Source organism: Fukomys damarensis, unplaced genomic scaffold, assembly GCF_012274545.1.
Source record: "Fukomys damarensis isolate Sample0158 unplaced genomic scaffold, DMR_v1.0_HiC HiC_scaffold_16, whole genome shotgun sequence".
NCBI classification, from domain to species: Eukaryota; Metazoa; Chordata; class Mammalia; order Rodentia; family Bathyergidae; genus Fukomys; species Fukomys damarensis.
Window position 1 is genome coordinate 30,456,491 of NW_022900928.1, and position 12,927 is coordinate 30,469,417.

Sequence of the window (12,927 nt, forward strand, 5' to 3'; positions counted from 1 at the left end):
AAAATAAAGTGTTTGTAGATGGGGAGGGGAGGAGGGGGTGAAGGGAGGGCAGGGGTAAGGGGAAAAAATGAGAATCAAGACTTGTCATGTAGAGGTACAAGATCCCAACAATGAATGTAACTGTACTGTATCCCTAAAATGTACCAATAAACTCAATTAAAGCGGAAAAAAAAAAAGAAGTGAGAGCTAGTGGGAGGAAGTTGAGTCACTGGGGGCCTCTCACCCCCCTCATCCTCTCCTTCTCTCTCCTCCTCCTCTTCTTCCAGACAACATGAGGTGAACAACTTTACTCTACCATGCAGTTTGCTCCACCACACACTCTGCCAAAAGGTAAATCTCTGAAACTTTAAGCCAAAATAAAGCTTTTCCCCTTTTAAGATGATTTATCTCAGACAGTTTTCTCACTATGGAAAGGTAACTAACAACACTGTAACACATACTCAGTTTTGTAAGAAACTGCCAAATTTAACCTAAATGATCATACCATTTTACATTTCCAACAGCAAAATGTTTGATCCAATTTGTTGGATAGCATTTAGTGTTCTTATGAAATTTTTATATTAATGTTTAATATAAAAACCAAAAATTGTACATATTAATAGGGAACCAATGATTCTTCAATACATGGATATATTGTATAATACTCAAATTAGGTTAAATATATCTGCTTCCTCAAACTATTACTTCTTTATACTAAAACATTAAAAATCTTTTCCTGTAGATTTTTGAAATATATCAAATATTATCATGATCTATAGGCACCATTCTGTGACTAATATAACACAACTTAGAACCCTAACATAACTTAGAACCCATTGATCAACTTTTCCCTCTTTCTCTCTCCCTAGCACTGGTGAGTACCATTCTACTCTCAATTTCCTTAAGATCTTTTTTTTAGATTTAAAAAATGAGTGAGATCCTATGGCACTTGTTTTTCTGAGTCTGGCTTATCTTAATATAATGATCTCCATTTCTATCCATGTCACAAATGACAGGATCAAATTAAATTAAAAATTTAAAAATTAAATCAAATTTAAAAATAAAAGTATTTAGAAGTCAGGTTTTAAATTCAATCCATGACTACTATAATGTTATAATAAGGAAATTGGCATTAATCAATATCATTGAACTTGTTCAGATTTTATTAGTTTTCTATGTACCTATTTGTGTGTTTAGTTCTGTGTTAATTTTATCACATGTACAGATACAGACTAATAAAGAGATAAGAACTTCTCTTTTTACAGCTAAGTAGTATTCCACTATGTATACGCACATTTCTTTATTCATTAATCAATTAATGGATACTTAGTTGTTTCCATTTTTTTTTATTGAGTTTATTGGTACATTTAGGGATACAGTACAGTTACATTCATTGTTGAGATCATGTACCTTTACATGGCAAGTCTTGATTCTCATTTTTTCCCCTTACCTCTGCCCTCCCTTCACCCCCTCCTCCCCTCCCCATCTACAAACACTTTATTTTCATCTTTTCATTCTCTCACATTTTTTTCTTTTCCCTTTTTGTTCTTCCCCTACGTATCACACCTTCCCTACACCTTTAGCTCCTTTCCTCCCATTTCTAAATGTCAGTAATCTTATTAGAATCTTATGCATTGTTGCAGAATATTCACACCAGGGAAACTATTTGGTATTTACACATGTGGGACTTATTTATTTCACTTAGGAGTATATCTTCAATATGTATCCATTTTCCTATGAATGAATCTATTCTCTCGCTCTTTATGGCTGAGTAATATTCCATTTTATAGAAAAACCACAACTTCTTTATCCAGTTTCCAACGGATGGGCAAATAGGTTGTTTCCAAGATTTAGCTATTACAAACTGTGCCGCTATAAACATGGGTGCACATACTTCTCTGTGATATGATTCTTTTAGTTCTCTTGGAAAGATACCCAACAGAGGGATGGCTGGGTCAAATGGAACCTCCAGTCCAAGCTCTTTGAGGTATCTCCATATTGATTTCCATAGTGGTTGCACTAGTCTGCACTCCCACCAACAATGGAGGAGGGTTCCTTTCTCCCCACAACCCCGCCAACATTTGTTATTGTGTGATTTCTTGATAGCAGCCATTCTTTGTGGGGTGAGGTGGAATCTCAGTGTTGTTTTCATCTGCATCTCTCGAATGACCAGTGATGTGGAACATTTTTTCATATATTTTCTTGCTGCTTTCACTTCTTTGTATGAGAAATGTCTGTTCATTTCGGATGCCCATTTTTGGATCGGGTCTTTATATTTGGGGGGACTGATTGTTTTGAGTTCTTTATATATCCTTGATAATAGTCCTTTGTCTGAGGTACAGCTGGTAAAAATTTTTTCCCACATTGTAGATTGTCTCTTAGTTCTGCTAATGGTTTCTTTTGAAGTACAGAAGCTTTTTAGTAAGATGAGATCCCAGTTGTTGATTCTTTCTGCTAGTTCCCGTGCTACTGAGGATTTGTTCATAAAGTCTTTTCCTATACCAATGTCTTCCAGAGTTCTGCCTAACTTACTTTCCAGCAAGTTTAATGTTTCTGTTTTAATATTTAGATCTTTAATCCATTTGGATTTTAATTTAGTGCATGGCGAAAGATAAGGGTCTAATTTTAATCTGTGACAGGTTGATATCCAGTTTTTCCAACACCATTTATTAAAGAGGCTATCTTTCCTCCACTGAGGATGGTGAGCTCCTTTGTCGAAGATGAGGTAGCTGAGTACATCTGCATTTGTTTTTGTGTCTTCCAGTCTGTTCCATTGATCCTCAGGCCTATTTCTTTGCCAGTACCATGCTGATTTTATCACAGTGGCTTTGTAGTATAGTTTCAAATTGGGAATTGTTACACCTGGTGCCATGTGACTGTTGCCTATAATGGCTTTTGCTATTCTAGGTCTCTTGTGGTTCCAAATGAATTTTTGGATTCTTTTTTCTAGTTCTGTGAAATATAGTGTTGGAATTTCAATTGGCATTGCATTGAATGTATATAGCAGTTTCGGTAGTATGGCCATTTTCACTATGTTGATTCTTCCTACCCAGGAGCAGGGGATATCTTTCCATTTTTTTATATCCTCTTCGATTTCTTTTTTCAGAGTGCTGTAGTTTTCAGTGTAGAGATCTTTTGTTTCTTTTGTTAGATTGATTCCTAGATACTTCATTTTTTTGGATGCTATTGTAAAAGGAATTTTTTCCCTTATTTCTCTTTCTGTCTGTCTGTTATTTGTGTATAGAAAGGCTATTGATTTTTGGGTATTCACCTTGTATCCAGATACTTTACTGAATCTGTCAATTAAGTCTAGAAGTTTTTTGGTGGAGTTTTTTGGATCTTCAATGTAGAGTATCATATCATCAGCAAATAATGATAGTTTAACTTCTTCCTTTCCTATCTTTATTGCTTTAATTTCTTTCTCTTGTCTAATTGCTGTGGCTAATGTTTCCAGAACTATATTGAAGAGAAGTGGCGATAGTGGGCATCCTTGTCTTGTTCCTGATTTTAACATGAAGGTTTTCAGTTTTTGGCCATTCAATATGATGTTGGCTGATGGTTTTTCATAAATAGCCTTTATTAAATTGAGGTATAGACCATCTATTCCAATTTTTTGCAGGGTTTTTATCATGAATGGGTGTTGAATTTTATCAAATGCTTTTTCTGCATCTATTGAGAGGATCATATGGTTTTTGTCCTTGACTTTGTTAATATAATGTATTACATTCACTGACTTTCGTATGTTGAACCACCCTTGCATCTCTGGAATAAATCCGACTTGGTCATGATGGATGATCTTCTTAATAATCCTCTGTATTCTGTTTGCTAGTATCTTATTAAGGATTTTTGCATCTATATTCATTAAGGAGATTGGTCTGTAGTTCTCCTTTTTGGTTGTATCTTTCTCTGGTTTGGGAATCAGAGTGATACTTGCTTCCAGGAATGAATTTGGAAGTATAGCTTCTCTTTCAATTTCATTGAAAAGTTTGAAGAGTAATGGTAGTAGTTCTTCTCTAAATGTCTTGTAAAATTCAGCAGTGAATCCATCAGGGCCTGGGCTTTTCTTTGTTGGTAAGTTTTTAATTACATTTTCAATTTCACTGATTGTGATTGGGGTGTTTAAAATGTTTTTATCTTCTTCGTTCAACTTTGGTAATTCATAAGTATCTAGAAATCTGTCCATTTCTTCTGTGTTTTCCATTTTATTAGAGTACAGGTTCTCAAAGTAGGTGTTCATGATCCTCTGGATTTCTTTCGGATCTGTTGTGACTTCGCCTTTTTCATTCCTAATTGCATGGATCTGAGCCTTTTCTTTCCTTTTTTTGATAAGATTAGCTAAGGGTTTGTCAATTTTATTTATTCTTTCAAAAAACCAGCTCTTTGTTTCATTTATTTTTTGTATCGTTTTCTTAATTTCAATTGCATTGATTTCTGCTCGGATCTTTATAATTTCCTCTCTTGTTCGAGCTTTGGGTTTTTCTTGCTCTTGTTTTTCTAGGAGTCTAAGTTTCATCGTTAAGTTGTTTATTTGAGCCCGCTCTGTTTTCCTAGTGTGGGCATTCAATGTTATGAATTTTCCACGTAGAACTGCTTTCATTGTGTCCCAAAGATTCCTGTATGTTGTATTGGCATTCTCATTTATTTGTAAAAACTGTCTAATTTCTTCTTTAATTTCCTCTGTAATCCATTGATTGTTTAGGAGAGTGTTGTTCAGTTTCCATGTGCTTGTGAAGTTTCTATAGTTTCTTGTGCTATTGATGTCTAGTTTGATTGCACTATGATCTGATAATAAACAGGGGATGACTTCAATTTTTTTGCATTTATTTAGACCTGTTTTGTGAGCCAGTATGTGGTCTATTTTGGAGAATGATCCATGTGCAGCCGAAAAGAATGTATATTCTGGTTTTTGGGGGTGGAATACTCTATAAACATCTATTAAGTCCATGTGTTCCAAAGCTTGGTTCAGTTCTATTATTTCATTGTTGATTTTCTGCCTAGTAGATCTGTCAATTTGTGATAGTGGGGTATTTAAATCCCCCACTACAATTGTATTAGTGCTTATTTGGTTTTTCATGTTACTTAATATTTGTTTTATATAGTTGGGGGCATTTATATTTGGTGCATATATGTTTATGATTGTCAGCTCTTCCTCTTGAATTGTTCCCTTTACAAGGATGTAGTGTCCTTCTTTGTCTCTCTTAATGAGTTTTGGTTTGAAATTTACTTTATCTGAGAATAAGATTGCTACCCCTGCTTTTTTCTGGACTCCTGACGCATGGAGAATTGTTTTCCATCCTTTCACTTTCAGTCTATGGACTTCCTTTTGCACTAGGTGTGTTTCTTGTATACAACATATTGTTGGATTTTGCTTCTTAATCCATTCTGCCAATCTGTTTCTCTTGATTGGTGAATTGAGGCCATTAACATTGATGGTTACAACTGATATATTTTGACTTATTCTTGTCATGTTTTTGTCCATTTGTTGACTCTTTTTACTTTTTCTCCCATCTCCTTTTAGTTTCTTGCCTTGCCTATTTGATTTGGTCTGTTGGGCCTCATGTTATTGTGAATTTCGTTGTCCTTTTCTAGGATATTGTTTAGAATTCCTTGCAGTGCTGGTTTGGTGTTCATGAAATTTCTCAGGTGCTCTTTGTCGTGGAAGTATTTTATTTCCCCATCTATTTTGAAAGAGAGTTTTGCAGGATACAAAAGTCTAGGTTGGAGATTCTTTTCTTTTAGGACTTGGAATACCTCACTCCAGGCTCTCCTTGACCTAAGGGTTTGTGTTGAAAAGTCTGCTGTGATTCTAATGGGCTTCCCTTTGCATGTGATTTGTTTCTTTTCTCTTACTGCTTGTAGTATTTTGTTTTTCTGTTGGATTTCTGGAATCTTGATTATTATATGTCTAGGTGTAGATTTTTTTTGATCGTGGCTAGTTGGGGTTCTATATGCCTCACTTATCTGTATGTCTAATTCTTCCCTTCTGTTTGGGAAGTTTTCTGTCATTAATTCTGTGAAGAGCTTTTTTATATCATTTGTGTTTTCTCCTGTTTTTTCATGAATTCCTATCAGTCTTATGTTATTTTTCTTTGTATCGTCTAGGAGTTGTTGGATTGATTTCTCATGATCCCTTACTGTTTTTAATAGACCTCTTTTTTCACGGTCACTGACTGCTATCCTATCTTCTATATCTGAAATTCTATCTTCGCAATCTTTTATTCTGTTTCGTACACTTTCAATAGAGTTTTTAATCTCCTGGATATCTGTTTGAATCTGTTTTATGGATTCCATTTCTTTCCTCTGTTGGGCATTCATTGTTTCCATGTCTTTCTTATGCTGAGTCTTCATGGCTTCTATCACAGTCTTGAGCTCATCTATTTTTTTCTCAGTTTCTGCTCTAGAGTCTCGAATCATGACTTCTATTTTGCTCATCATCTCTCTGGCTAGCTGGGAAATTATTTCTGATTTGAATTTTTCTAGAGCCTGATTGATCAATTTTGTTACCTCCTGTGCTATGGGTCCAGGGAGTCCTGTTGGTTCACTATCAGACTTTTCATCCTCATTTGTCCTACTATTTGCTATTGGTGAACTGGATATTTGTTTTTGTGTCTTGCTTAAGTGTTTTCTCATTTTTATTTTTATTGTTGGGTTGTCCTTCTTTAATTTCTGGGTATTACTTAAATCTTCCTAATATAGTTGCGTTTTAGCTTTTGAGTATCTTATGACTCATAGACATTCTCGTTTTCATAATATCAGAGAAAACAACTCTTTAAATCAATCACCACTCTTTGTCCCAATTGATACATTCAGCAGCCCAATAGGATCAGGCACAGCTTGCCAACTGACCACTTATGGTAGTCATTAATGTATCACCTTTAACTCATGTGAATTAGATTAATTTCAAGAAGCAGCTCATAGTATGTTTGCAGTGAATATTCTTTTCAATATGGCATCTTTACCATTTAGGATGGGGGGTTCGACTTAGAACAAGAGGATTAGATAAGTGAAAGAATTAGAGCAGGTTTGAAGTGAATCCAGAGGTTGTAGAATTACCTTACTATCTTTACAAAGCTATTAAGTTCAGGGGGGATAGAGAGAGTGCAGGAATAAGGACAGGAATATATCCCCTTAACAGTAACAGGCGCTTGCCTTCCCTTGAAGGTACAGAGCCATGAGTGAGGTAAAATGACTGGAGAAAAGAACATAAAGAGAAACCCGTCCTAAAAACAAAAAATAAAAAAAGAAGTCTGAGTTCTTCAGGAACTGGAATAAAAAGGGAGATGAGGGACACTATGGTGGAGCAAGAGACTGAGTTGGAGAGACAGGACAGAAAAAAGAAAGAAATTTTAGGGTGGAAAGAGGAAAAAAGAGACAAGAGAGAGGGAAAGAAAAAGAATTTGAAGGTCCTCTTTCAGGCTATCTCTGATCTCATATTATACCACATGCACAGTCATATGCGGAACCCAATCCCCTGGTTATAGCTAGCCAATGGCTGTTCCTCACGACTGAGACTGAACACAATCTACAAAGCCTAACTTTAGTTTCCTTACCCTCAGGGTTGAACTCCACTCCGTTCTATTACAGGTTTCCCCTGCCCTTTCTTTAAAGATGATCAAAGTTCGGAGCTCAGAAAACTACCCTTCATGGGAACCTATGCCTCTGCAGAGTTGGTCTAAGGACTGGCCCGATCAGGAGTTTTGAGAACGGGGGGGGTGTCGTGTGGGTGTTTCAAGGGCGCCCGCGCGGCTACCTTCCTTCCTGGGTCTGTTGTCGCGCAGGCCGGGAGCTCCCACGCAGGCCGGGAGCTCGCGCGCACGCCGCCGGTGATCACAGGCAGGCAGGCAGGCAGGCAGCTCAACTGGATCGAGACCAAAATTCTCTACGTGCCGCCCCTGTGACCATGCACATCAAGCCTCTTCTTGCAAAACCGGAGACCAGTTGTTTCCATTTTTTTGGCTATTGTGTCATTGCAATTTTAGTACACATGCTGCCAAAGCAAGCACTGTATGGTGAATAGTGCTGCGATAACATAGGAGAGCAGCTATCTCTTCACCACACCAATTTATTTCCTCTGGATATATGCCCAGTAATGCTATTGCTGGATCATATGGTAGTTCTGTTTTATTTTTATTAGTGCTGGGAGTTAAACACAGAGCCTTGAACATACTAAACACACACACTCTACCAATGAGCTACACTACCAGCTCTATATCATCTTGTTTTACAATGTTGGGGATCAACCTCAGGGCATGTACTTTCAATTACCCTATTTTAAATTTTTTAGGAGTCTTTATCCCACTTTATATAGCAGCTGTACTAATTTACATTACTACCACTTTAGAAGAGTTCTCTTTTCTCCATATCCTTACCAGCACTTTTTATCTTTTGTCTTTTTGACAACATTCATCTTTACTGGAGTAGGGTAATAGCTCACTGTGGTTTTGATTTACATTTCCCTAATATTAATGACTCTCAACAATTTTTTAAACATTTTTTCACTTGTATGTCTTCCTTTGAGAAATCTCTATTTGGGTCTATTACAGTAGACCCTTGACTCACAAACTCTATTTATTCCTGAAGGCCAACTCAGGTTGGTCAACTGAAGGCTCAGGCTTCTCTACACAGTCTTCAAAGTCTCCTTTGAACAGGAAAATCTCAGTATTTTTAGAGAGGGATTGGCCCAGGATTTCTCAATTAATCCCACATGGGGAAGGATGTTGTAATGTTCCTTCCAGAACTCTTAAAGCGTTCAATCTGTATCTAAGACCATCCGGAAACACAAGTGACCACCATTCAGGTTAGAACTCAAGACTTTGGTCATAAGTTAAAAGCTCTGGTTATAACCCAAATTGTTCATAACACTGGCATAGAAGTATCTGTTTCTGTCTGTGTTTTCAATTCTTCTGACTATACCAAGGGGTAGAATTACTTCATACAGTAATTCTATGTTAAGCTTTTTGATGAGGTATCAAACTTTTTCACAATAGCTGCAAAATTTTACATCACTACCAACAATGTACAGTATAAGGTTCCTAATTTCCCCACAGCCTCACCTACACTTGTTATTTTCCATTTTTAAATTGTGTCCTTTTTAAAGTGGTATCTTATTGTGATTTTGCTATATTTCTTGATTAATTAGTGATGTGGAGCATTTTTTCAAGGTTGGTTATTTCCATATCATTTTTTGAGAAATACCTGACCAGATCCCTTGATCATTTTAAATTGGATTGTCCTTCTGTTATTGAGTTGAAGAAGATCTTTACATATTCTAGATACTGTTGAAGCCATTTTATGACAGCTGCTTTAAAATTCTTTTCACGTAATTCCAACATGTATTGATGATTACCTTTTCAAATTAAGAGTTTCTAGATTTTGGTGTGGCTGATGAATAATTTTCCAGTCTTACAGTCCTCTTTCATCTCTTTTAGTAGCTAACAATATTTTACTTCTTAGCAGTTCCTGATATTACCTTATTCATGTTCATATTTCACGTGCTGATGCACATTTCATGTTCTGATTGAACCCTAACTGATAAGCAATTTTGAGGCAGTAATAAAGCTTTGGGCATAACCATGAATGCAGCAGAGGTAGGTAGAGGAAATGAAGATGTCAACAAGCAGAGAAATGAAGGAATTGGAAGGATCACCTATGTCACACTTGAAGTCACAAAAATAAGAGAATAGAGAAGGACAATTTCCCAGAAGTTTATTAGCTCAGTGCCTTTACTACATTATGCCCATGACTACCAGGTACTTTCATGAATGATCCTAGGACTTATGGTAGAATAACCAGTAATAACCAGTTTCAAACTCAATTCAAAATATTCTGTGTAGAAAAGTTGTCACTGTTAAGTAATGTAAAGAATTCCAATGTCTGGGTCAGAAAATCAGTGCTAACCCTGACTTTATCATGCCCATTCTAGACTTATGACCTAAGCAATACAATTCTTTTCTCTGAATCTGGGTACAACACCATAGTTTCCTCCTCAGTGAAAGAGAATGCTCAATTCTTTTCTGTTTGCCTCACAGAATGACTGTGATAGAACATTGTACACATTATGTGCACAGATAACACGTACATACATACACACATGCAGAGTCATGCTAGAAACCAAGTTTTTCTATTTCCTGAGCTACCAAGGTACATAAATTCTACAGTAAGGCATTCCTTTTGTCCCTACCCTGACTCTGATCCAAGTCTTCCCTTGTGTTTTTCTTTGGCCCACTGCTACATTATGCTACACAACTCCCTAATAATTCTTTCTGAAACACATCTTAACCCAGTGAGGTAATATGACCTCTAAAATCTATCATGGTTGCCTATTACCTATTTAGCAGTCTCATAATCTAGCCTGTCAACCTTGTAATCATACCATTTCCTCGCATGGCCATCTTCCATCCTCAAAACTCAATGATCTATAAACTTGCTATTTCTAATTAAAATGACTTAATAAACATATGTTCCTGCATAGAATGCTTTTCTTTCCCATCTAAAATAATATTTTCCCTTCAAGGCTCAACCCAAACACACCTCAGATCATTCACAGAATAGGGAATGGCCTTTCCCCCTACTGAGTTTCCTCTGCACTCTACTTACTCTTCTCTGGAAGGCTCTTATGACAAATGGCCTTATTCTTGGTTATATTATCTGTAAACATACCACAAATCCTTCACTAGCTAGAAACATCTCTTTTGACAAGACTGTATCTTACTCAACTGCATCTTCTAAGCATTCAGCAGAAAGCCTAGAATGTAATAGGTATCTAGAGAATCTGTGTTAAATAAATCACTAAGGCAATAAGAAGGACTAAACTGTAAGTATGGTTTGCAATGGGGACAAATCTGAATTATGTGTGGAAACCACACAGTATGTCTGGCATGTGAATCCATGGTTGACTCTGTAGAGGGAAAGAGGCTTGGCTGGTAAGGGAGATGCTCCACAGACTCATGTGCCGCATGAACACAGGAGTAGCTCGCCCTCTCTATATTTTGGCCCATGCTGGTTTTCTTCCTCCTACCCTCCACCCCAGTTCTTACTTTCCTACCTTATATGTACATCAGTCTCCAGCCCAGAGGCTCCTTCTTCAACAGCTTTCTCGAAGGCCATCATGGTATTCTCTGGCCCTGCCTGAGGGAGAAAAGCAGATCAGACCTATATGCCTCAGTCTGTCCTTCCAAAATCCATTTTAGAATAAGGATGGAATCTAGCAATGAAAGGGCTTTGGGAAGCAGGGCTCAGCTCCTTTAGTTCTCTCAGAGAGGCTACCTGTATTCTCCTCTTTCTGATCTGACATTGGGTGCAGTAGAAAGAAACAGACTGAGAGTCAGGTGACATAGATTTAAGGTCAACTCCTACAATTAACTCCTGATTCTTGTCATATCAAGACAAGACCATGTTCTTTCCAGAGGCTCCCATGTTACTGAGGCTTTTTTCTCTCACCCACATACCTGCCCCATACATACCTGTGCTCGGTCAGATTCATCATGCTCAGACCTACCATGGGTGAACCTCTGTGTGCAAAGAAGACTGGCTTAGGCCCCAACTCTTCCTTCTCTTGAATGCAAGGAGAATAAATCCCCAGTGGCATTGCGTAGAGACATATGAGAATAAAAAAAAAGGGCAATCCAACAGCCAATTGTAGAGCTAAAACAGTTGGAAGGAGAAGAAAGTGGAAGAAAAGGAAAAGAGGGATGGAAAACCATGTCATGCAACAAACTACCTTAAAGGAGTAGTCTAAGTAAATATCCTGTTCATGGGGTTCACTGACTCTAGACTGGCTGATTTACTTTCTATTTCTGTCACATCCCTCCTTACTTTCAGGGACTTGGATATAAATGTATAGGACCGTCCAAATGTAAGACAGTAGTATTAAGGTAACATAACTAAACTGAAAGATGATGGAGAATAGAATAATTCAGAGAATGGGCAGGGAAGGAAGGAGAGCCACTTCCCAGCAGGAGCGCAGCTACTTCTGAGAAAGTCCTAAAGCTTATAAAGATCATGGCAAAATGCGCACGTATTTGGGTCATAAAGGACAGAAGAAAGGGCACTAAATGACAGAAATTTGGGTTCGAAGCCAGGCTTTATCATTTCCTAATTGTGTGACTGAGGACCATGAACCTTAACCACTCTGGTCTTCAGTGTCTTCTGTAAAATAGGGCTACCTTGCTGCAAACATCAGCATTGCAGAGTTTTTATAAGAGTATCCATTCATAATAGTTACTCATAAATATTAAGTTGCTTCGCCTTTTCCCTCTCTTCCCTTCTCTCTCTCCTCCCCTCTCAACTATGCACAGGTGCACACATATATTCATATATAGAGCCTGTCCGTGATCCCTGGTATTCCAGACCATTTCCCAACACTTACTATTTCAGAATTCTGAGGATTTTACCCATTTGTACATTTTTAAGTTACCACCTATGCTTCCACGATTTTCAAATCTAGGTCTCCAGCTCTAACCTCTTAACCTCGTGAATATATTACATTTCTTGAGTCTTTCTTTGTTGTAATATGACATCCTGTGTCTTCTTATTCTAACTAAAATTTAGAAAATGAAAAAGAAAAAGAAGTTATTATCATCCTCTTTAAGCTCTTTCCCCAGAAATATTTCCTGAAGTTTACCCTCTATACAGAAACACACATATATAAACATATCCAACCATATCGAACTAGCCTTTCCCTTGCCTGTAACCTCCTGCAAGTCATAAAGCAAACACCCCTATTTAACAAATAGCAAAAAAAAAAAAAAGAAGAAGATGATGATGATGAACATGGGATCTGTGTAATCTAGGAGACAGGCATAACCCACAAACTCAAAAACCATGTTATGACTTCTAAAGCCCACTGAGAATGGTACAGAATCATGCAGAGTTAAGTCATCTTGGGATGCCTGTGTTGCCACAGTATATGAAATGACAGTACTAGCGACTACATACAAACTTGTTAAC

The 12,927-nt window shown here is 37.2% G+C and overlaps 1 protein-coding gene across 1 annotated transcript in view; it reads right to left on the minus strand.

Moving 5' to 3' along the window:
- The window catches only part of Gdpd4 (glycerophosphodiester phosphodiesterase domain containing 4), a 101,799-nt gene that overhangs the window by 41,921 nt on the left and 46,951 nt on the right, over positions 1-12,927 (minus strand). Inside the window, exons 8-10 of the mRNA XM_033764239.1 lie at positions 12,440-12,517; positions 11,477-11,622; positions 11,024-11,106 (exon numbers count right to left, since the gene is read on the minus strand). Of these exons, the coding sequence (XP_033620130.1) occupies positions 11,024-11,106; positions 11,477-11,622; positions 12,440-12,517 (307 nt within the window). The remainder of the gene's footprint in view (positions 1-11,023; positions 11,107-11,476; positions 11,623-12,439; positions 12,518-12,927) is intronic.